General features: G+C 43.0%; 1 protein-coding gene across 7 annotated transcripts in view; it reads right to left on the bottom strand.

Annotated features, from left to right (window-relative positions):
- LOC110500629 (protein phosphatase 3 catalytic subunit alpha) overlaps positions 1-22,668 on the bottom strand; it is a 150,898-nt gene that overhangs the window by 20,687 nt on the left and 107,543 nt on the right. For all 7 annotated transcript variants that reach the window (XM_090214739.1, XM_090214740.1, XM_021578104.3 and 4 more), the window contains 3 exons: positions 21,718-21,857; positions 9,549-9,626; positions 8,835-8,929 (listed from right to left, as the gene is read on the bottom strand). In XM_090214739.1, the coding sequence (XP_090070865.1) occupies positions 8,835-8,929; positions 9,549-9,626; positions 21,718-21,857 (313 nt within the window). The remainder of the gene's footprint in view (positions 1-8,834; positions 8,930-9,548; positions 9,627-21,717; positions 21,858-22,668) is intronic.

The raw sequence follows: 22,668 nt of genomic DNA, 5'->3' as shown, positions 1-22,668 counted from the left end.
GAATATGAAGTAGAAAAATTGGGAAATTTCATCTGACACAATCCATGTCGGTATCACTTTACTTAAAGCATCCAGTGTTCTTGTCCCATCGCACACTAGCGACTCCTGTGGCGGGCCGGGCGCAGTGCACGCTGACAGGTCGCCAGGTGCACGGTGTTTCCTCCAACACATTGGTGTGGCTAGCTTCCGGGTTAAGTGGACAGTGTGTCAAGAAGGACGCACAGCTCTCGACCTTCGCCTCTCCCGAGTCCATACGGCTGTTGCAGTGATGAAATAAGACTGTAACTACCAATTGGATCCCACAAAATTGGGGAGAAAAAATATATAACTGCTCAAAAAAAGAAAGGGAACACTAAAATAACACATCCTAGATCTGAATGATCTTATTAAATACTTTTTTCTTTACATAGTTGAATGTGCTGACAACAAAATCACACAAAAATGATCAATGGAAATCAAATGTATCAACTCATGGAGGTCTGGATTTGGAGTCACACTCAAAATGAAAGTGAAAAACCACACTACAGGCTGATCCAACTTTGATGCAATGTCCTTAAAACAAGTCAAAATGAGGCTCAGTAGTGTGTGTGGCCTCCACGTGCCTGTATGACCTCCCTACAACGCCTGGGCATGCTCCTGATGAGGTGGTGGATGGTCTCCTGAGGGATCTCCTCCCAGACCTGGACTAAAGCATCCGCTAACTCCTGGACAGTCTGTTGGTGGATGGAGCGAGACATGATGTCCCAGATGTGCTCAATTGGATTCAGGTCTGGGGAACGGGCGGGCCAGTCCATAGCATCAATGCCTTCCTCTTGCAGGAACTGCTGACACACTCCAGCCACATGAGGTCTAGCATTGTCTTGCATTAGGAGGAACCCAGGGCCAACCGCACCAGCATATGGTCTCACAAGGGGTCTGAGGATCTCATCTTGGTACCTAATGGCAGTCAGGCTACCTCTGGCGAGCACATGGAGGGCTGTGCGGCCCCACAAAGAAATGCCACCCCACACCATAACTGACCCACCGCCAAACCGGTCATGCTGGAGGATGTTGCAGGCAGCAGAACGTTCTCCATGGCGTCTCCAGACTCTGTCACGTCTGTCAGATGTGCTCAGTGTGAACCTGCTTTCATCTGTGAAGAGCACAGGGCGCCAGTGGCGAATTTGCCAATCTTGGTGTTCTCTGGCAAATGCCAAACGTCCTGCACGGTGTTGGGCTGTAAGCACAACCCCCACCTGTGGACGTCGGGCCCTCATACCACCCTCATGGAGTCTGTTTCTGACCGTTTGAGCAGACACGTGCACATTTGTGGCCTGCTGGAGGTCATTTTGCAGGGCTATGGCAGTGCTCCTTCTGCTCCTCCTTGCACAAAGGCGGAGGTAGCGGTCCTGCTGCTGGGTTGTTGCCCTCCTACGGCCTCTTCCACGTCTCCTGATGTACTGGCCTGTCTCCTGGTAGCACCTCCATGCTCTGGACAATACGCTGACAGACACAGCAAACCTTCTTGCCACAGCTCGCATTGATGTTCCATCCTGGATGAGCTGCACTACCTGAGCCACTTGTGTGGGTTGTAGACTCCGTCTCATGCTACCACTAGGGTGAAAGCACCGCCAGCATTCAAAAGTGACCAAAACATCAGCCAGGAAGCATTGGAACTGAGAAGTGGTCTGTGGCCACCACCTGCAGAACCACTCCTTTATTGGGGGTGTCTTGCTAATTGCCTATAATTTCCACCTGTTGTCTATTCCATTTGCACAACAGCATGTGAAATGTATTGTCAATCAGTGTTGCTTCCTAAGTGGACAGTTTGATTTCACAGAAGTGTGATTGACTTGGAGTTACATTGTGTTGTTTAAGTGTTCCCTTTATTTTTTGAGCAGTATATATATATATATATATATATATATATATATATATATATATATTTATATATATACACACAAAGAAAAAAGGAAAATGAAAAAAAAAAGCATCCAGGTATTATGTATTACAACTTGTTATAAGCATGTATGTTATTCATGTTTTATAGCAAGGTATATATAGAATGTTTTGTCTCTCTATGATTTTGTCTGGATCATTTCGAGATGATTACAATACATCATAATGAGCTAATAACTGCATCATAATGAATTATACCTGGATGCTTTAAGTAAACTACTGTAAAAACTACTGTAACATGTTGAACGAACCACTGGGGTACATAGCATTATGAATAAATTCAGAGGGCCTTCTATCCTAGAACATCCATAGAGTGCATTATAAAACTATCCATAAAACTGTAAATCCAGCTCGTCACTAAACCCCAATAAACCTGTCAGTTTTACACCACAAGGGACATTGTGTCTTGCAATTAAAACAGCGGTATTAACTAAAAATACCTAGTCTGTCTCCGCTATGTCCTGTTCAACACAGCTGGCCTTTTAAATCCATCGTCGGCTCTTCCAGAATGTTCTTTCGTCTTAATTCCAAGCCCTCAACCCCCACCACTACAGTCCCAGCATCATTTAAAGGGATTTAAAACATGAATTAAACCAAGAAAAACACCTTGCTCAGCATATGGGCCATCCCTCCCTCCATTCCTTAGAGAAAGAACTTGAATTTCTGGTTAGGGATGAATGGAGGGAGGCATGGAGGGAGAGGGTGAAAGGAGAGCGTGAGAAAGAGGCAGGGAAGAGGGGGAGGGAGGTGAGAGAGATGAAGTGAGGGAAGAGGGAGAGAGAGAGAGAGAGAGATGATTAGAGAGAGAGAGAGTAAGATGATTATAGAGAGCGATAGAGAGAGAGATGATTGGAGAGTCAGAAGGAGAGATGATGGCGGTGGAGGGATGTTGAAAGGAAAAGCTGGTGCAGAAAAATACACTGAAACACAGCAAATCTACTTGTAAGTTCCACAGGAGATAAAACAAAGGGAGAAAGTTTATCGGAGAACCAAGAGGAGTGCTTTGGTTCGCCACAGTATGCAATACTGCTCCAGAGGTCTAGTGCAAACAGGGGTCTCCAGAGGTCTTGTGCATAGTTTTTTCTGTGCCAATATATGCATGGAATATTGGATCTGTGGAAAACACCAAATTCTCTGGGAGGCAATTGTAACATACCAAAGATGGGGTCAGAAACCGAGGCTGTATCAACAACCAGTTTAACCCTCAGTGTTTATGAGAGAAACACACAGTACCAGTCAAAAGTTTGGACACACCTTTTCTTTATTTGTACAATTTTCTACAGTAGATTAATAGTGAACACATCAAAACTATGAAATAACACATATGGAATCATGTAGTAACCAAAAAAGTGTTAAACAAATCAAAATATATTTGAGATGAGATTTTTCATAGTAAGCCACCCTTTGCCTTCATGACAGCTTTGCACACTCTTGGCATTCTCTCAACCAGCTTCATGAGGTAGTCACCTGGAATGCATTTCAATTAACAGGTGTGCCTTGTTAAAAGTTAATTTGTTGATTTTTTTTCCTTCTTAATGCGTTTGAGCCAATCAGTTGTGTTGTGAGAAGGTAGGGGCGTATACAGAAGATAGCCCTATTTGGTAAAAGACCAAGTCCATATTATGTCAAGAACAGCTCAAATAAGCAAAGACAAACGACAGTCCATCATTACTTTAAGACAGGAAAATGTCAATAACTTTTAAAGTTTCTTCAAGTGCAAAAACCATCATGTGCTATGATGAAACTGGCTCTCATGAGGACCGCCACAGGAAAGGAAGACCTAGAGTTACCTCTGCTGCAGAGGATAAATTCATCAGAGTTAACTACACCTCAGATTACAGCCCAAATAAATGCTTCACGGAGTTCAAGTAACAGACACATCTCAACATCAACGGTTCAGTGGAGACTGCGTGAATCAGGCCTTCATGGTCGAATTGCTGCAAAGAAACCACTACTAAAAGACAATTATAATAAGAAGAGACTTGCTTGGGCAAGAAACACGAGCAATGGACATTAGACCAGTGGAAAACTGTCCTTTGGTCTGATGTGTCCAAATTTGAGATGTTTGGTCCAACCGCCATGTCTTTCTGAGATGCAGAGTAGGTGAACGGATGATTTCCGCATGTGTAATTCCCACCGTGAAGCATGGAGGAGGAGGTGTGATGGTGCTTTGCTGGTGACACTATCAGTGATTTATTTAGAATTCAAGGCACACTTAACCAGTATGGCTACCACAGCATTCTGCAGCGATACGCCATCCCATCTGGTTTGCACTAAGTTGGATTATCATTTGTTTTTCAACAGAACAATGACCCAAAACACATGTTGTAAGGGCTATTTGACCAAGAAGGGGAGAGATTGAGTGCTGCATCAGATGACCTGGCCTCCGCAATCACTCGACCTCAACCCGATTGAGATGGTTTGGGATGAGTCGGACCGCAGAGTGAAGGAAAAGCAGCCAACAAGTGCTCAGCATATGTGGGAACTCCTTCAAGACTGTTGGAAAATCATTCCTCATGAAGCTGGTTGAGAGAATGCCAATAGTGTGCAAAACTGTCATCAAGGCAAAGGGTGGCTACTTTGAAGAATCTCAAATATAAAATATGTTTTGATTTGTTTAACACTTTTTTTGGTTACTACATGATTCCATATGTGTTATTTCATAGTTACTATTGCTGTACAATGTAGAAAATATAAATGAAAAAATAAATGAAAACCCTTGAATGAGTAGGTACAGTAAGAAAACATATAATCGCGGTCCCCCCAAAAAATCCAATCCTTTTTTGTATCATGAAAAATCTATAGATTCTCATGAATGTTTTAGAATGATGATAAAAATAAAAAAAATCCAAATACATTATGTATGACTCCAACTTGTATTAGAATACTTTGCTATTTTGGCTCACACAGCAGCCCCATTAGTATTAGACCTGGGCCTGGGCCAATGACCTAGTTGGTCTAATCAGGGTAAGGTGTTATCACGTTGCAACAGGCCAGGGAACCACACAGGCAGACACTGCTGCCTAACCCCCTTTATACAGCAATCTGCTCCCCCTCCCACCCGCAACACCCAGCCAATGTGGCCCAGATTCGTTGAGGGGAAAGCTGACACCGAGGTCGGGTCCCGGTGGGGACTTTCCTGCCTCAGGGCGTCTCCTGACTGGGTTTGAGAATAGCCAGTCATCAAACGCGGCATGCCAGCCATCTGCATGTCATGAGTCTGTACAGCTACAGCCAGACTAACATTCACTTGGAGTGGGCTTGGTGAGAGTTGGGGTTGGTGATACAGTGGTGAGACGAGCGGGTGGGGGTGCAAGCAAACGGTGCAGCCTTGAGTATCAGCAACCATTCTTATGAGCTGCTGTGCCTTCTCTTAGATACAGACACACAAACTCAGAAAGCACAAATCCACTTGCATTGTAGGATCTATGCAGTTAGTGGCTTACAACAAGCAACCCCTCATGCTACAAGGCTCAGCTCGTTGTCGTTTGTGACACCAGCGTTCTGGGTTTATATTCCTAACACGTGACTTGCTTTTCATAAAATAATAACATGTTTTTTAAAAAAAACCTCACAAATCAATACATTTTCAAAAAAATAATCATAATATTTTCGGAGGTTCCTTGCAGTTCCTCAGATGACCACCGGGGGTCTCTGTTGCTCTGATAAAGCTGCATGCTCCTCTAGTGCTTCTTAGGGGAAAACACCAGACTCTGTGCTTTAACACACACACACACACACACTACCACGGTCAAGTCATCCCGACGCCTACCCACCGGTCTGTCTTCTCCTACATTATTTACAGAGGAGTGCCTGCTGAGAAGGGTTTTCCTCCCTTCGTAACGAGGACGGCTCTCTGATCCCCTTTGTCTGGAGGGATGGAGGGAAGCTGGGCAGAGGGATGAAAGTTCCTCTCTACCTCCTCTGGCTTAATTCTTCCTCCTGTACTGTCTGTCTGCCCATCAGACTCTACGGTCTACCTCTCTGTATTCATGTAACAGAGGCAGACAGGAAATAGAGGGAAATGGGCTGTTTTGATTTTTCACTTCAATTTATCATCGAACACATATTTGATCCGAGTAGATCACTGTTGCAGTGCACTACAGTAGACTACACAGTACAGTGTTAGTAATAATGCAGATTGAGTTGTCATTGATCAATAATTGAGGTCTTGATCTTAACTATTGTTAAGTCACAGAAGGAGACTAAATAATAACAATGGAATGTTTATTGGTTAACTGGTCCTCTCTTGCCAAGAGTCCCATCCAACTTCCCACCCTGAAATCCAGAGAGGAAAACAGAACCTCCCCATTCTGCTCTGATGTGCTCTGGCTGGAGGGGGTGGGAATCCCTGCAGAACATCCAGACAAGGTCCCCACGCTGTCGTCCGTGACGAGGCGGAAAATTCCCTTGTTCACTGTCACCATTCCTGCCCCGGGGATGCCAACGTGATATTTTTTCCACGCCAGCATGCCATCTCTTTCCACCCCTCGTACGATCGCACCGCCACATGCCAACCTCACAGGAAACTGAACTCTTGACATTTGACCCCCAGAGGTCAATGAACAATGGCCTCGGCCATATCTCTGAGCCTGTCCTCTCTAGAGCAACAGCAATTTCAATCCATCTCTAATTTCACTATATCAACGAAAAACAGGAGAGAGAAGGGGAAAGATGGCTGTTTAAGAAGCAGGTAGGCTAAATGTTTGTGCTGATTAAGAAGGAGGTAGGCTAAATGTTTGTGCTGATTAAGAAGCAGGTAGGCTAAATGTTTGTGCTGTTTAAGAAGCAGGTAGGCTAAATGTTTGTGCTGATTAAGAAGCAGGTAGGCTAAATGTTTGTGCTGTTTAAGAAGCAGGTAGGCTAAATGTTTGCTGATTAAGAAGCAGGTAGGCTAAATGTTTGTGCTGATTAAGAAGCAGGTAGGCTAAATGTTTGTGCTGATTAAGAAGCAGGTAGGCTAAATGTTTGTGCTGATTAAGAAGCAGGTAGGCTAAATGTTTGTGCTGATTAAGAAGCAGGTAGGCTAAATGTTTGTGCTGAAGTTTGACCTGGTGATTAACACAGCCAACTTCTCACCACACATGCCTGAATCCCCAGTCTGACACTTTCAAAGCCGTCCATCTACTTCTGTCTCCCCGTCACACTTCCAACTGTCTAAACACAAGCACCAACAACATACGGCAGGGGAAAAACAGGTAAATGCCTTATGTGTTTGAATATGCGTAATTGCCATCACTGTCCAAGAGGCAGGCCCAGCGACCGAAGGGTCTTGTTGAGCTGGGAGATTTTAATTAAGCAGCTAGACAATATAGCATGCACAAATATTATTTCCCCCTTGGAGTCCTCCAACCTCCTCTATATTGTGTTGCAGCAGCCAGTTTTCATGTTTACAGCTCATGGAGAGAAAGGATAAAGAGAGAGAGGGGGTGGGAGAGAGGAGGGTGAGAGTGAGAGAGAGGGAGGGAGCGAGAGAGAGCAATCATGGCGGTGTGTTTTCATTTGAGTGCAGGGTGTACCATAGTTCATCTCTCTCTACACACCAGTGTAATGTCAGGGAAGTAGCAGGAGGAGCAAAACACATTAGCCTGAGTGACCATCAGTGACAACACAGCTCCAGCTCATGTGACCACAGACAACTTGACCCCTGACAGGAGACCCTGTAGAGTAGTAGACCCTTGTCTCAGGGGTGGAACAATCTGATTCTACAATTTATCTTATCCTTAAAAAAAAGGAGCTATGTGGCCTTTACATTTTATCCACTCAGCAATGTTGGCCTTTGTGTTTTGGTTTTTGTTTTCTTTACCTGTGAAACCACCGGCTAGGGGTTTCCTGGCTCTGACGGCATCCCCTCTCTGATAAGGGTTACACTGTCCCAGGACCGCAGACCATTGGGGAGGGGCCCGGTTAATTTGAATCTGACAACGTCTTCATAGAGACGACGGGCTCCTTTTAGATTTACAGTGGCCATCGACCGGCCATCAATCACTAGACTGCAGCGCTCGCAACCGAGGCCCCAGTCCAAGATGAGAGAAGATCAATCTATTACGGTCACTTGCGTTTCAATTGGGCGCCCTGCCCCTGCCCCCGCCTAATTTAATGATCAGACAGATTCTAAACATATTTGTGCCTCATTGGGCGGTTCTTAACAGAAATACCATAGAGAATGTTCTCTTCTTACCTCTTCATTTAGAAGCACTATCCCTTGTTGTTTCAAGAGAATTTGAAAATAATCCTAGAAAACGGCATCGCCTGAGTCAAACTCTTTTTAACCATAAAAAAAACATTTGAGGAAATATGCAACCGATGTTAAATGCACCATACAACTACAGTGGGAAGTAGAATCTAACAGGGCTGAGTAATTGCCTGCGTTCCTGACTGTGCTCCACAAGGCTGGCTATTTAAAGCTCTTTACCTTTGAGTTGGCAAAGCTGGGATTAGATATCAAAGTGTGCCGAGAACAGGGAACACCAAGGTTAAAACAACAACCTGTAAACATAGCCCACTGTAAGAAAAATACTTCAAAACATCTCAACACATGCCCTCAAGTAAACTCACTGGCTTTGCCCCAATTCACACCTATGCGAAAATATGCCCCCATGGGGAAAATGGCAGTCTCTTTCTCTGTGTGTGTGTGTCAAAAACAGCCCCATCCCCTTCTCCCTGTCCTGGAAACTCCCCTTTGGTGCCCCTATTGGACAAAAAGAGTCGCTCTGAGACTTTTTGTGCTGACTCACTTCACAAAGGTCTGTCTGTGTCCAGCCTCCTCCAGAGTGTGCATGCCAAATGGACCGCAGTTAGTCCAGTCCAGCCCATCCCCATCTAAACCAACCCAAGAGACGCAAAATAAACTAATACATAGTCGAGGTAATGAATACTGGGGACTCTGTGCTTACCTTTGTTATTGTAGACGTCTAGGTAGTTGGGTGCTGAGAAGATGGTGATGAGAGAAGGAAACCCTGTCGTCTGGCTCTTCCTGTACATGCGGTACCTAGAGGGAGAGACGGCATCATGATTACCGTCGCCGTTACACTACCTAATACTCTGTAGCTCAGTGTGGTAGAGCAGCGGGTTCGATTCCCAGGACCATCTGAAATGTACACACACGCATTACTTTAAAATCGTTTTGGATAAAGGGGCCTGCTAAATGGCATATATTACAACAGGTCATATAATAATGTAACATACACATTGTGCATGTGGATGAAGTCAACAGTGCCCTGAGGAGTAATTTCATTGATTTGGACACGGTAATCTGATCCTAGAGCTGTGCCTAAGGCTGACTTGTACGTCAAGCTGTCCTTGCTCTTTGAGTGGGACCAGACGTCTGCGTGGACAAGCAGCGGGAGTGCAGAAAAACAAACAGGGCGACAAGCCTTCGGTCAGTTTGGGCGCTCCCCTCTGCCTCAGCCTTTTCTTCAACGTTTTGACATGCTTGCTATCAAAGTCCTTTGAAGGGGCTCTGATGGCCAAAACTCTGTAACTTTTAATACAGCACCATTTTTTAGTAAACAACAGGTTCAAATGTTTACTTGCGTAAACTCAAGCGACATAGTTGTCCAAGGAGAAGGGCTGTAGCAGTCAGCGGAGGGTAAAAAGAGGACACTTACCCGGCGTCCTGTGCTTCATGGGCTCGAATGACAGATAACAAGTTATTGTGTTGTAGAAAGTCGCAGACAGCGGGGTAGCTGTTGGAAGACAAGATGACACATGCTTGATTAACGGGTCTAATTTGATCTAAAGACAGTGATTAGATTTCGTTGACACATAATTGAAATAGATATTCATTCAAATGTATTTGAATACATTTGTAAATATAGCAGATGCATCTTCATCATGTTACCATCAGAAAGGGTAAACAAAATAATCCAGCAGGTGTGTGGTTTCTCAACAAACACTTTATTTATTTAGTGTGTGTGTGTGTGTTTGTGTGTGTGTGTGTGTGTGTGTGTGTGTGTGTGTGTGTATGTTCGTGTGTGTGTGTGTGTGTGTGTGTGTGTATGTTCGTGTGTTTGTGTAGCTTTTGCATACTCATGCGGTTCTGAACAGGCTGAGATGAAGGTGGCCAAAACAAACTGACAGTAATTACAGTATAGGACAGTTGCAGTATTTTCCATGCCATAACCTTTCCTTACCAAAGACACCAAAAGTCCACTGGAAATGTCCTTTCGCTCTCAGTGAGGTAGGCCCTAGTCACACAGCCAACAACCCCCTAAAAAAACAGTTACGTTGAAAACATTCCTAAATCAACTACCGGAGAAGGAACGTTTAGTAAGTGAGTGACCTTGGGAAACAGAATGCAACTGTGAGTCCAAATCCTTCCATAACTCCCGACCACAACAACTTCTAAAGGCTAGTCCATGAACAGCTGATGTCACATGAGAGCCATCCAAGGATAAATATGCAATATTCTCAGACTGTTTACCAATCGTTCAAAGAACCACACTCATTGTGCAACCTACTCATGTTGGTATTGTATTGTAGGCTTCAAACAATCAACCATTTCACACTGAGAAAAATACACATCAGCTGTACATTAGTAAATGCGTGACGTTCGTGAGATCATTTAGCTCTGCGCAGGAGGCTAAACTCAAGTGCTTGTTGCTGGATATGGCTCATTTGCATAACAATGGTCATGCTCTTTGCTCAGTACGAGTCTCCATTGCTGAATGCTTTTGGAGCTAGAGGGTAGCTTAGCTCTGTGTGATAGGTAGATGGATTTTTTTTCGTGAAGCCTTGCACTTCTGGCCACTGGGCACTTCTGGTAACATCCAATGTCCTCACCCTACAGTTAATATCCAGGACAAATAGTAGACAAGATAACAATAATTCTCACTTCACTAAAAGTAAACAAATGTGTCTCAAATCACATTTCCTTGTCAGACGGGTAACAGGATACGCTTTGAGTGGCACAGTTGCACATCAGGCTTCTCAGCTGAGAGTACTTTGCTTTGTCACTCAAGGTGGACTTAAACCTAGAAATAGGTCTACGTATAAGTTCATTCTATTACTGGTCACATGAGGAGAGAAAATACAACTGAAAGAGGAACATTGCCTAAGTGTGTGTACGGTTTCTTTGTGGTGTGATCGCATTGCGTCGAGGATAATAAAAAGTGTGCATCTAATATCCATCTCGATTCATTATTTGAATCCATTATTTCTTTCCATGCACCTTTCACTGTTTAGCAGATGCTGTTGCTAGGTATTTCTCAGAAGACTAAATACATGTTTGTGCTGAAAGCATTTGACATCTGTTCTAGGACACAGATGTTGGCCATCCAACAGTTGTGCACTGTCCCTAACAAATACATGCACACCCTGTCTACCTCAAATCTGACAGTGTACTCTGTGAATCAATTGTACAGCCAAAATCCAATTAAGGGCTATTTTCATAAAGTAGCGAATATACCATGCAATTACCTGCTTAGGCTACTCACAAATAGTAATCAATGGTTCAAAAAATAAAACATATTTAGTGAACAAGCAAAGTGTCCGCTAGGCTATAGCGGGCTTGAAAAGATGGGGCCTGTATTCAAAACAACATGCAATTTCACACCTCAGTAATGTGTGTAAAACAGTTATGAGGGGGCCTATGGTGCTGGAATAAGACACAGCTGTCAGAATCAGGAAAAGGGACTAAACTGAGTATTTTTTCTCCGACTGGCGAATTGTTCTCCTTTTAGTCTGGAGCTTGAAGCTGGCCCATAAACTCAGCATGCAAGTGTGCTGCCAATTACAATGAGCCCTGCAGGCAGATCCAGCCTAGGGGAAAACAACAAGGTTACATGTCAAATAGCATCCTATTCCCTATATAGTGCACTACCCATAAAGGACTCTGGTCAAAAGGAGTGCACTATGTAGGGAAATGTAGTGACATTTGGGATGCAGCCCAAGGCCACAGAGGAATTTAAGCCAAGCCAAGAAGACACAGGAGGCTGTTGGGCTAGGGTTCAGGAGGAAGCACCTAACCTGGGTTGGAATTTTACTGTCCGATCCTGTTTGAGTGTTTATACTACAACAGCCATTGACAAGGACCCTGTTCAAACAGTGTATTCGGAAAGTATTCAGACACCTTGACTTTTTCCACATTATGTTACGTTACAGCCTTACTCTAAAATATACACTACCGTTCAAAAGTTTGGGGTCACTTAGAAATGTCCTTGTTTTTTAAATAAAAACACATTTTCTTCCCATTAAAATAACATTATATTGATCAGAAATACAGTGTAGACATTGCTAATGTTGTAAATGACTATTGTAGCTGGAAACAGCTGATTTTTAATGGAATATCTACAGTCGTGGCCAAAAGTTTTGAGAATGACACAAATATAAATTTTCACAAAGTTTGCTGCTTCAGTGTCTTTAGATATTTTTGTCAGATGTTACTATGGAATACTGAAGTATATTTACAAGCATTTCATAAGTGTCAAAGGCTTTTATTGACAATTACATGAAGTTGATGCAAAGAGTCAATGTTTGAAGTGTTGACCCTTCTTTTTCAAGACCTCTGCAATCCGCCCTGGCATGCTGCCAATTAACTTCTGGGCCACATCCTGACTGATGGCAGCCCATTCTTGCATAATCAATGCTTGGAGTTTGTCAGAATTTGTGGGTTTTTGTTAGTCCACCCGCCTCTTGAGGATTGACCACAAGTTCTCAATGGGATTAAGGTCTGGGGAGTTTCCTGGCCATGGACCCAAAATATTGATGTTTTGTTCCCCGAGCCACTTAGTTATCACTTTTGCCTTATGGCAAGGTGCGCAATCATGCTGGAAAGGGCATTGTTCGCCACCAAACTGTCCCTTGATGGTTGGGAGAAATTGCTCTCGGAGGAAGTGTTGGTACCATTCTTAATTCATGGCTGTGTTCTTAGGCAAAATTGTGAGTGAGCAGACTCCCTTGGCTGAGAAGCAACCCCACACATGAATGGGCTCAGGATGCTTTACTGTTGGCATGACACAGGACTGACGGTAGCGCTCACCTTGTCTTCTCCCGATAAGCTTTTTTTCCAGATGCCCCAAATAATCATAAAGGGGATTTATTAGAGAAAATGACTTTACCCCAGTCCTCAGCAGTCCAATCCCTGTACCTTTTGCAGAATATCAGTCTGTTTTTCCTTGAGAGAAGTGGCTTCTTTGCTGCCCTTTTTGACACCAGGCCATCCTCCAAAAGTTACTGTGCATGCAGATGCACTCACACCTGTCTGCTGCTATTCCTGAGCAAGCTCGGTACTGGTGGTGCCCCAATCCCGCAGCTGAATCAACTTTAGGAGACGGTCCTGGAGCTTGCTGGACTTTCTTGGGCACCCTGAAGACTTCTTCACAACAATTGAACCCCTCTCCTTGAAGTTCTTGATGATCCGATAAATGGTCGATTTAGGTGCAATCTTACTGGCAGCAATATCCTTGCCTGTGAAGCCCTTTTTGTGCAAAGCAATGATGACGGCACGTGTTTCCTTGCAAGTAACCATGGTTGACAGAGAAAGAACAATGATTCCAAGCACCACCCTTTTTAAAAAAATTTTTTTTTTAACTAGGCAAGTCAGTTAAGAACAAATTCTTATTTTCAATGACAGCCTAGGAACAGTGGGTTAACTGCCTGTTCAGGGGCAGAACGACAGATTTGTACCTTGCCAGCTCGGGGTTTGAACTTGCAACCTTCCGGTTACTAGTCCAACGCTCTAACCACTAGGCTACCCTGAAGCTTCTAGTCTGTTATTCGAACTCAATCAGTATGACAGAGTGATCTCCAGGCTTGTCCTCGTCAACACTCACACCTGTGTTAACGAGAGAATCACTGACATGATGTCAGCTGGTCCTTTTGTGGCAGGGCTGAAATGCAGTGGAAATGTTTTTTGGGGGATTCAGTTCATTTGCATAGCAAAGAGGGACTTTGCAATTAATTGCAATCCATCTGATCACTCTTCATAATATTCTGGAGTATATGCAAATTGCCATCATACAAACTGAGGCAGCAGACTTTGTGAAAATTTATATTTGTGTCATTCTCAAAACTTTTGGCTACGACTGTACATAGGCGTACAGAGGCTCATTATCAGCAATTAACACTCCTGTGTTCCAATCGTTGTGTTAGCTAATCCAAGTTTATCATTTTAAAAGGCTAATTGATCATTAGAAAACCCCTTTTCAATTATGTTAGCACAGCTGAAAACTGTTGTCTGATTAAAGAAGCAATAAGACTGGCCTTCTTTAGACTAGTTGAGTATCTGGAGCATCAGCATTTGTGGGTTTGATTACAGGCTCAAAATGACCAGAAACAAAGAACTTTCATCTGAAACTCATCAGTCTATTCTTGTTCTGAGAAATGAAGGCTATTCCATGAAAGACATTGCCAAGAAACTGAAGATCTCGTACAACGCTGTGTACTACTCCCTTCACAGAACAGTGCAAACAGAATCTAACCAGAGTAGAAAGAGGAGTGGGAGGCCCCGGTGCACAACTGAGCAAGAGGACAAGTACATTAGAGTGTCTAGTTTGAGAAACAGACGCCAAACAAGTCCTCAACCGGCAGCTTCATTAAATAGTGCCCGCAAAACACCAGACTCGACGTCAATAGTGAAGAAGCTGGCCTTCTAGGCAGAGTTCCTCTGTCCAGTGTCTATGTTCTTTTGTCCATCTTAATCTTTTATTTTTATTGGCCAGTCTGAGATATGGCTTTTTCTTTGCAGCTCTGCCTAGAAGGCCAGCATCCCGGAGTCGCCTCTTCACTATTGACGTTGAGTCTGGTGTTTTGCAGGTACTATTTAATGAAGCTGCCAGTTGAGGACTTGTTAGACATCTGTTACTCAAACTAGACACTAATGTACTTGTCCTCTTGCTTAGTTTCTCAGTTTTTTTTATTAACTCAATCTACACACAATACCCCATAATGACAATGCAAAAACAGGTTCTTATAAATAAATCACATTTACATAAATACTCAGATCCTTTACTCAGTACCTTATTCAAGCACCTTTGGCAGTGATAACAGCCTCGAGTCTTCTTGGGAATGATGCTACAAGCTTGGCACACCTGTATTTGGGGAGTTTCTCCCATTCTTCTCTGCAGATCCTCTCAAGCTCTGTCAGGTTGGATGGGGAGCATCGCTGCACAGCTATTTTCAGGGCTCTCCAGAGATGATCGATCGGGTTAAAGTCCAGGCTCTGGCTGGGCCACTCAAGGACATTCAAAGACTTGTCCCGAAGCCACTCCTGCGTTGTCTTTGCTGTGTGCTTAGGGTTGTTGTCTAATTGGAAGGGGAATCTTCACCCTAGTCTAAGGTCCTGAGTGCTCTGGAGCAGGTTTTCAGCAAGGATCTCTCTGTACTTTGCTCCATTCATCTTTCCCTCGTTCCTGACCAGTCTCCCAGTCCCTGCCGCTGAAAAAGACCCCCCCCCAGCATGATACTGCCACCACCATGCTTCACCGTAGGGATGTGCCGGGTAACCTCCAAACGTGACGCTTGGCATTCAGGCCAAAGAATCCAATCTTGGTTTCATCAGACCAGAGCATTTTGTTTCTCATGGTCAGATTCCTTTAACTCCAAGCAGGCTGTCATGTGCCTTTTACTGAGGAGTGGCTTCCTTCTGGCTACTCTACCTTAAAAGGCCTGATTGGTGGAGTACTGCAGAGATGGTTGTCCTTCTGGAAGGTTTTCCCATCTCCAGAAAGAAACTCTGGAGCTCTGTCAGTGTGACCATCGGGTTCTTGGTTACCTCCTTCACCAAGGCCCTTCTCCCCCGATTGCTCAGTTTGGCTAGGCGGCCAACTCCAGGAAGAGTCTTGGTTTTTCTAAACTTCTTCCATTTAAGAATTATTAGGTTCTAAATGAACCGAGTAAAAACTCACAGACGATTATTAGAGCTCAAAACAAGTTTCTTTACCCAAAGGGTTAGACAGCTGAACAGACAAAGACAAGGATATACACCCCAATTTGGATGCAGTCTCCTCCTTCCCTCTAAACATTACATATTTATCACTAGGCAGGAAGTTAAGTGATGTGGGTAATAAACTGTTCCTTCTCTCTTAATGTGACTTGAGCTGAACTCAGTCCCAAATCCCCCCTAATCCACAGCTCTCCACCCTTATCAGTGACTGCAACCATGTGATTGCCTTTCTTTTACTCGGTACACTCCAAGCCGCTGGCTCATATCCACCCTTAATTGACCACACCATATACATTCCTCCTACAGATAACCATTCACTTATGGTGTAGAAACCAGACTGTAGCACCCCTCATTTCCATAGGATACGTAATGATTAACACCATTTCAAGTTTAGGAGTCAGAACCCATCAGAATGATGGAGGCCACTGTGTTCTTGGGGACCTTCAATGGTGCAGACATTTTTTGGTACCCTTCCACAGATCTGTGCCTCTACACAATCCTGTCTCAGAGCTCTACGGACAATTCCTTCAACATCATGGCTTGGTTTTTGCTCTGACATGCATTGTCAACTGTTGGACCTTAGATAGACAGGTGTGTGCCTTTCCAAATCATGTCCAATCAATTTAATTTACCACAGGTGGACTCCAAGTTGTAGAAACATCTCAAGGATGATCAATGGAAAAAGGTTCTGAATACTTATGTAAATAAGGTATTCCTGTTTTTTATTTGGAATACATTTGCTAAAATGTTTTTAAACCTGTTTTCATTTAGTCATTATGGGATATTGTGTGTAGATTGATGAGGAAAACAAATAATTTAATACATTTTAGAATAAGGCTGTAACACAACAACATTTTGAAAAAGTCAAGGGGTCTGAATATTTTCCTAATACACTGCATTACTTTTAAAATGCATCCTTCCTTCCTCGAAGTAATCACTGATCTGATATGCCATAAAACCCATGCAGTGATGCCAAATTAGGGATTACTTCAAGGAAGCCTGGAAGGAAATATGTATTTTAAGTGTACAAACAGTGCCCATCACCTTTAAATCACTGTCCCTCTGTCAATAGTCGATCCTACTGGATTTAGTATACTGGGTCCTTGTAACTGAGATATCAGAGATATCAGAGATGGCAGGGGCATACCATGGAAATATCACTAGCAGCCAGAACCCGAAAGCGACAACACAGCTCTCTTACACTCTCTCAAGTGACAGGGGTGACATTTCTCTCCCTGACAGGGTCCCTATTGTCTGGCAGATAGTCAAGCGAGACAATTTACAGCAAAAGATTGGGTCATATACAAATCTAAGTCAAGCCAAACCATGTACAGTAAACTGTTGGGTCATTTACAAATATATGTCAAGCTAGACCATTTACAGTAAGTAAACTCTTGGGACATATACAAATCTAACTCTAGTAGGACCATTTACAGTAAACTGTTGGGACATATACAAATCTAACTCTAGTAGGACCATTTACAGTAAACTGTTAGGACATATACAAATCTAACTCTAGTAGGACCGTTTACAGTAAACTGTTGGGACATATACATATCTAACTCTAGTAGGACCATTTACAGTAAACTGTTGGGACATATACAAATCTAACTCTAGTAGGACCATTTACAGTAAACTGTTAGGACATATACAAATCTAACTCTAGTAGGACCGTTTACAGTAAACTGTTGGGACATATACATATCTAACTCTAGTAGGACCATTTACAGTAAACTGTTGGGACATATACAAATCTAAATCAGGACCCTTTACAGCAAATTGTTGGGTCATTTACAAATCTAACTCTAGCAGGACCATTTACAATAAACTGTTGGGACATATACAAATCTAACTCAAGCAGGTCCATTTACAGCAAACTGTTGGGTCATACACAAATCTAAGTCAAGCAGGAGAATTTATAGCAAACTGTTGGGTCATATACAAATCTACACTGAACACAATTATAAATGCAACATGTAAAGTGTTGGTCCCATGTTTCATGACCTGAAACAAAATACGTATTTCTCTAAAATGTTGTGCACAAATATGTTTATATCCCTTTTAGTGAGCATTTCTCCTTTCCCAAGATAATCCATCCACCTGACAGGTGTGGCATATCAAGAAGCTGATTACACAGCATGATCATTACACAGGTTCACCTTCTGATGGGGACAATAAAAGGTCACTCGAAAATCTGCAGTTTTGTCACACAACACAATGCCACAGATGTCTTAAGTTGAGAGAGCGTGCAACTGACATGCTGACTGCAGGAATGTCCACCAGAGCTGTTGCCAGATAATTTAATGTTAATTTCTCTACCAAAAGCTGCCTCCAACATTGCTTTAGAGAATTTTGCAGTACGTTCAACCGGCAGACCACGTGCATGGCGTCTTGTGAGTGAGCGGTTTACTGATGCCAATGTTGTGAACGGAGTGCCCCATGGTGGCGGTGGGGTTATGGTATGGGCAGGCATGAGCTATGGACAACAAACACAATTGCATTTTATCTATGGCAATGTGAATGCACAGAGATACCATGACAAGATCCTGAGGCCCATTGTCAACCCATTCATCTGCTGCCATCACCTCATGTTTCAGAATGATAACATCACAAGGATCTGTACACAATTCATGGAAGCTGAAAATGTCCCAGTTCTTCCATGGCCTGCATACTCACCAGACATGTCACCCATTGAGCATGTTTGGGATGCTCTGGATCAACGTGTACGACAGCATGTTCCAGTTCCCGCCAATATCCAGAAACTTCACACAGTCATTGAAGAGTAGTGGGAAAACGTTCTACAGGCCACAATCAATAGCCTGATCAACTCTATGCGAAGGAGATGTGTTGCGATGCATGAGGAAAATGGTGATCACACCAGATACTGACTGGTTTTCTGATCCACGCCCCTCTCTTTATTTCAAGATATCTGTGACCAACAGATGCATTTTGTATTCCCTGTCATGTGAAATCCATAGATTAGGGCCTAATGAAATTACTTTAATTGACTGATTTCCTAATATGAACTATAACTCAGTAAAATCTTTGAAATTGTTGCATGTTGTGTATATATTTTTGCCCAGTATAAGTCAAGTGAGACCCTTGACAGCAAACTGTTGGGTCATATACAAATCTAACTCCATTTACTTTTTCCCCCCCATTGTGTTAATTTATTTTTTACTTCAGTTTATTTTAGTAAATACTTTGACACTTTTGTTTCTTAAAACTGCATTGTTGGTTAAGTAAGCATTTCACTGTAAGGTCTGTTGTATTCGGCACATACAATTTCAGTGACAAATACCATTTTATTTGATTTACTGCAAACTGTTGGTTCATATACAAATCTATGCACAGCTATCACATAGTTCTGACCTACATCAAATATTGAAGGCAAATAAGCATCATTGTTCCCACATAAAATACCTAAGCTAATTCTTCATTCTTTATTTGGATCCCCTTAAGCTATCACCTTATCTCACTGTGACTCCCTGTTTAAATAAAGTTTAAATCAAAATAAAATAAATAAAGTTTACGACAAGCTTTACGCACAAGCAAGATTTGGAGTGTCGCAATGTAGTTTACCGGTCGGTATTCAAGTGGTTTTTTACTACCTGAAAATTGAGACAGGCAGTGGAGGCTGTGTTGTCACTTGGTTCTATAGTCTATTCATCAAATTAGCCTATTTTTCATTGATAACCAAATGTAATCTCAGCTATTGTTCAAACAGTAAACAAAAACAACAAGATTTCACCCCAAAATATATTTTGTATAACATTAATAACTACTGATTACAGGCTAAAATGGTAGAACCTGCTGCAGCCACCTAGAAATCCATGTGCTTTTTGTCTTGTGAACAAAACATGACCTTCTATTTGTAGCTGATATGGGAATGAATACACAAGCAGCATATCAAACTGGGATAATGTTTTAGGTTACACCGGCAAGTATAAGAATATTTGCCAGGGCATATTTAAAAAAATTATAAATCAGATTATTTCACATGGCGATGTGGGAAGCTAAAAAGGCTAGCTGGCTTGCTATGTTTTTAACCAGGCTAAGGCTAGCCCAAAGGCCGGCAGATGGCGATATTGAACTGATATTGATGGTTTCATTTTCATTTTACCGTCCAAACGCATTGTATGCAGCCGTAAATACACTCGTATCCCCCGTGGACCGGTTTGTACCTAAAACATTATCCATTCAGGCTGCAAAGGCGTCAATTTCCTACTAATGGCAAGAAGGCAGAGAAAATGTGGAAAATACACATACTCCCTTTATGAAACACCATTTGGCTAATGCTACTTCCTGATGTTGTGCCCTGCGTTCAGCCAAGGGTATTTTGCTGCAAATTGATTGGCTGAAAGCGATAGGTAACATCCGGGAATAGCATTCCTAGGCATTAGCCCCTTTAGCATGGTGGTGGAAAATGGTATTTCATAAAGAAAGTATGCATATTTTTCCCATTTTTCTCACTATTAAATATAATTAAGGAGGAAATCGACACCTTTGCAGCCTGAATGGAGAATTTTTTAGGTACAAAGCGGTTTGCAGGGGATACGAGTGTAAAATGGAAACAACTCAATATCGCCCTCTGCTGGCCTTGGGCTAGGCTAAAGCCAGCTAGCCAGGCTGCCAGCTAGCTACTACTTGCAAGGGAAGGCGACTCCTCCCTGTTTTCACAAAATGAAAAGACCTTTAGAGACCGCTAGTCTTCCTGGGGTCCAAAGAGCAAATATTACGTTTGTACGCTCGTGAAATAGGAGGTATTTGAAATAGGTATTATGGGTACAGAAAATAAGACTCTGACAAATATGATATATGCAATCTCTTTTCAAATTATATCAATATACAAATTCTAAGTAATGCCTTGAGAACAACCCTACACAATCCACTGCCTTCAGTTGGATGGACTGCATTTCTAAGGGGAATCATATCTACAGTCACTAACCCAGGAGAAACATTTGACAGCTTGGGCTGCTTCAGGCTGGCTTTGCCACTAGCATGCCAGGATCAAATGAGCATCTGTCCACCTGTAATGACTGGACACTGGAGCACTAAAGCTCACATTTGGAGAAGACTCTGGCCCTGTGCTAATGCACAAGTTCATTACATTCAGGACTGCGTGAGCTCCTGCAGCACTTCCAGCGTTTCCTTTGTATGCTCTGCCTGTGACTGGGCTCCTGAGTGGCGCAGCGGTCTAAGGCACCGCATCTCAGTGCAAGAGGCATCACTACCGTCCCTGGTTCGAAACCAGGCTGTATCACATCTGGCTGAAATTGGGAGTCCCATAGGGTGGCGCACAATTGGCCCAGTGTCGTCCAGGTTTGGCCGGGGTAGGCCGTCATTGTAAATACGAATTTGTTCTTAACCGACTTGCCTAGTTAAATAAAGGTTAAATAAAAAATAATTCAATGGGAGTTCATATATGTGTTAGATAAACACTTGCGACAGAGTAATGAGAGAAAAGGCCGTTTCCCTGGGACCATGAGAAATGCAGGTTACAAAGCTACTATGATCCAGACAGTAGAAAAGGGACTGAGGAGCTTCGAAGGGGACTGAATGAAGATGAACATTTGCCAGATTAACGTGGGTTGGAAGGATTTGGCAAAGGAAGGTTCATTGATGCTTCAATGGCACAAGTTAACTGTTGTATTTGGAGGGTTATATTACTGTAGAGGCCAGAAGTGTTACACTAGATCAATGCCAAGTCCATTGTATGATACATCAGCAATTTAACAAAGTCAGCAATGGTAAGAAAGCAAGATATGGCCAACCCACACACACACACACACTTAATAATGTGCACTGTCTCTGTCAACTAAATGACAAATAAATGAATACATTCACAGCCTCTTTTTCACACTACGCAGCTTGTGAAGGAGGTGACGGCCCACCTGTAGAAGTAGGAGCAGCCTCTCACTGTGTTGTGTGTGAAGTGTTCTTGGCTCTTCTCGTTCCCAAAGTCCTCCAGGGGGTCTGACCACAACAGGTCACACATGGGCCCATACGCAGGGGGCTCTTTGAATCTGTCTAACTACAAAGACAGAGGTACACAGAGTTAGGAGAGACAGGGAGAGACAATGTCAATCAGTCAGGAAAATGTCTCATCTATACGGAAACGGAGTCAGTTTAACTTCCTCAATAAGTTGGTGTAGTGATACCTACTGTATGGGAAAGGGAAAATGACTTGAAACTAGAGGTCGATCGAATATGATTTTTCAACGCCGATACCGATTATTGGAGGACCAAAAAAAGCCAACGCCGATTAATCTGCCAATTTTATTTATTTATTTGTAATTACAACAATACTGAATGAACACTTGTTTTAATATAATACATCAATAAAATCAATTTAGCCTCAAATAACGAAACATGTTCAATTGCCAGTGTAACAGTATAGCTTCTGTCCCTCTCCTCGCCCCTACCTGGGCTTGAACCAGGAACACGTCGACAACAGCCACCCTCAAAGCATTGTTACCCATCGCTCCACAAAAGCCGTGGCCCTTGCAGAGCAAGGGGAACAACTACTTCAAGGTCTCAGAGCGAGTGACGTCACCGATTGAAATGCTATTAGCGCGCACCCCGCTAACTAGCTAGCCATTTCACATCGGTTACACCAGCCTAATCTCGGGAGTTGATAGGCTTGAAGGCATAAACAGCTCAATGCTTGAAGCACAGCGAAGAGCTGCTGGCAAACGCACAAAAGTGCTGTTTGAATGAATGCTTACGAGCCTGCTGCTGCCTACCATCGCTCAGTCAGACTGCTCTATCGAATCATAGACTTAATTATAACATAATAACACACATAAATACGAGCCTTAGGTCATTAATATGGTCAAATCTGG

The sequence above is a fragment of the Oncorhynchus mykiss genome, chromosome 21 (assembly GCF_057628025.1).
Source record: "Oncorhynchus mykiss isolate SJ-2025 chromosome 21, ASM5762802v1, whole genome shotgun sequence".
In the NCBI taxonomy this organism is placed as follows: domain Eukaryota; kingdom Metazoa; phylum Chordata; class Actinopteri; order Salmoniformes; family Salmonidae; genus Oncorhynchus; species Oncorhynchus mykiss.
This window is presented reverse-complemented; position numbering and strand designations above follow the sequence as displayed.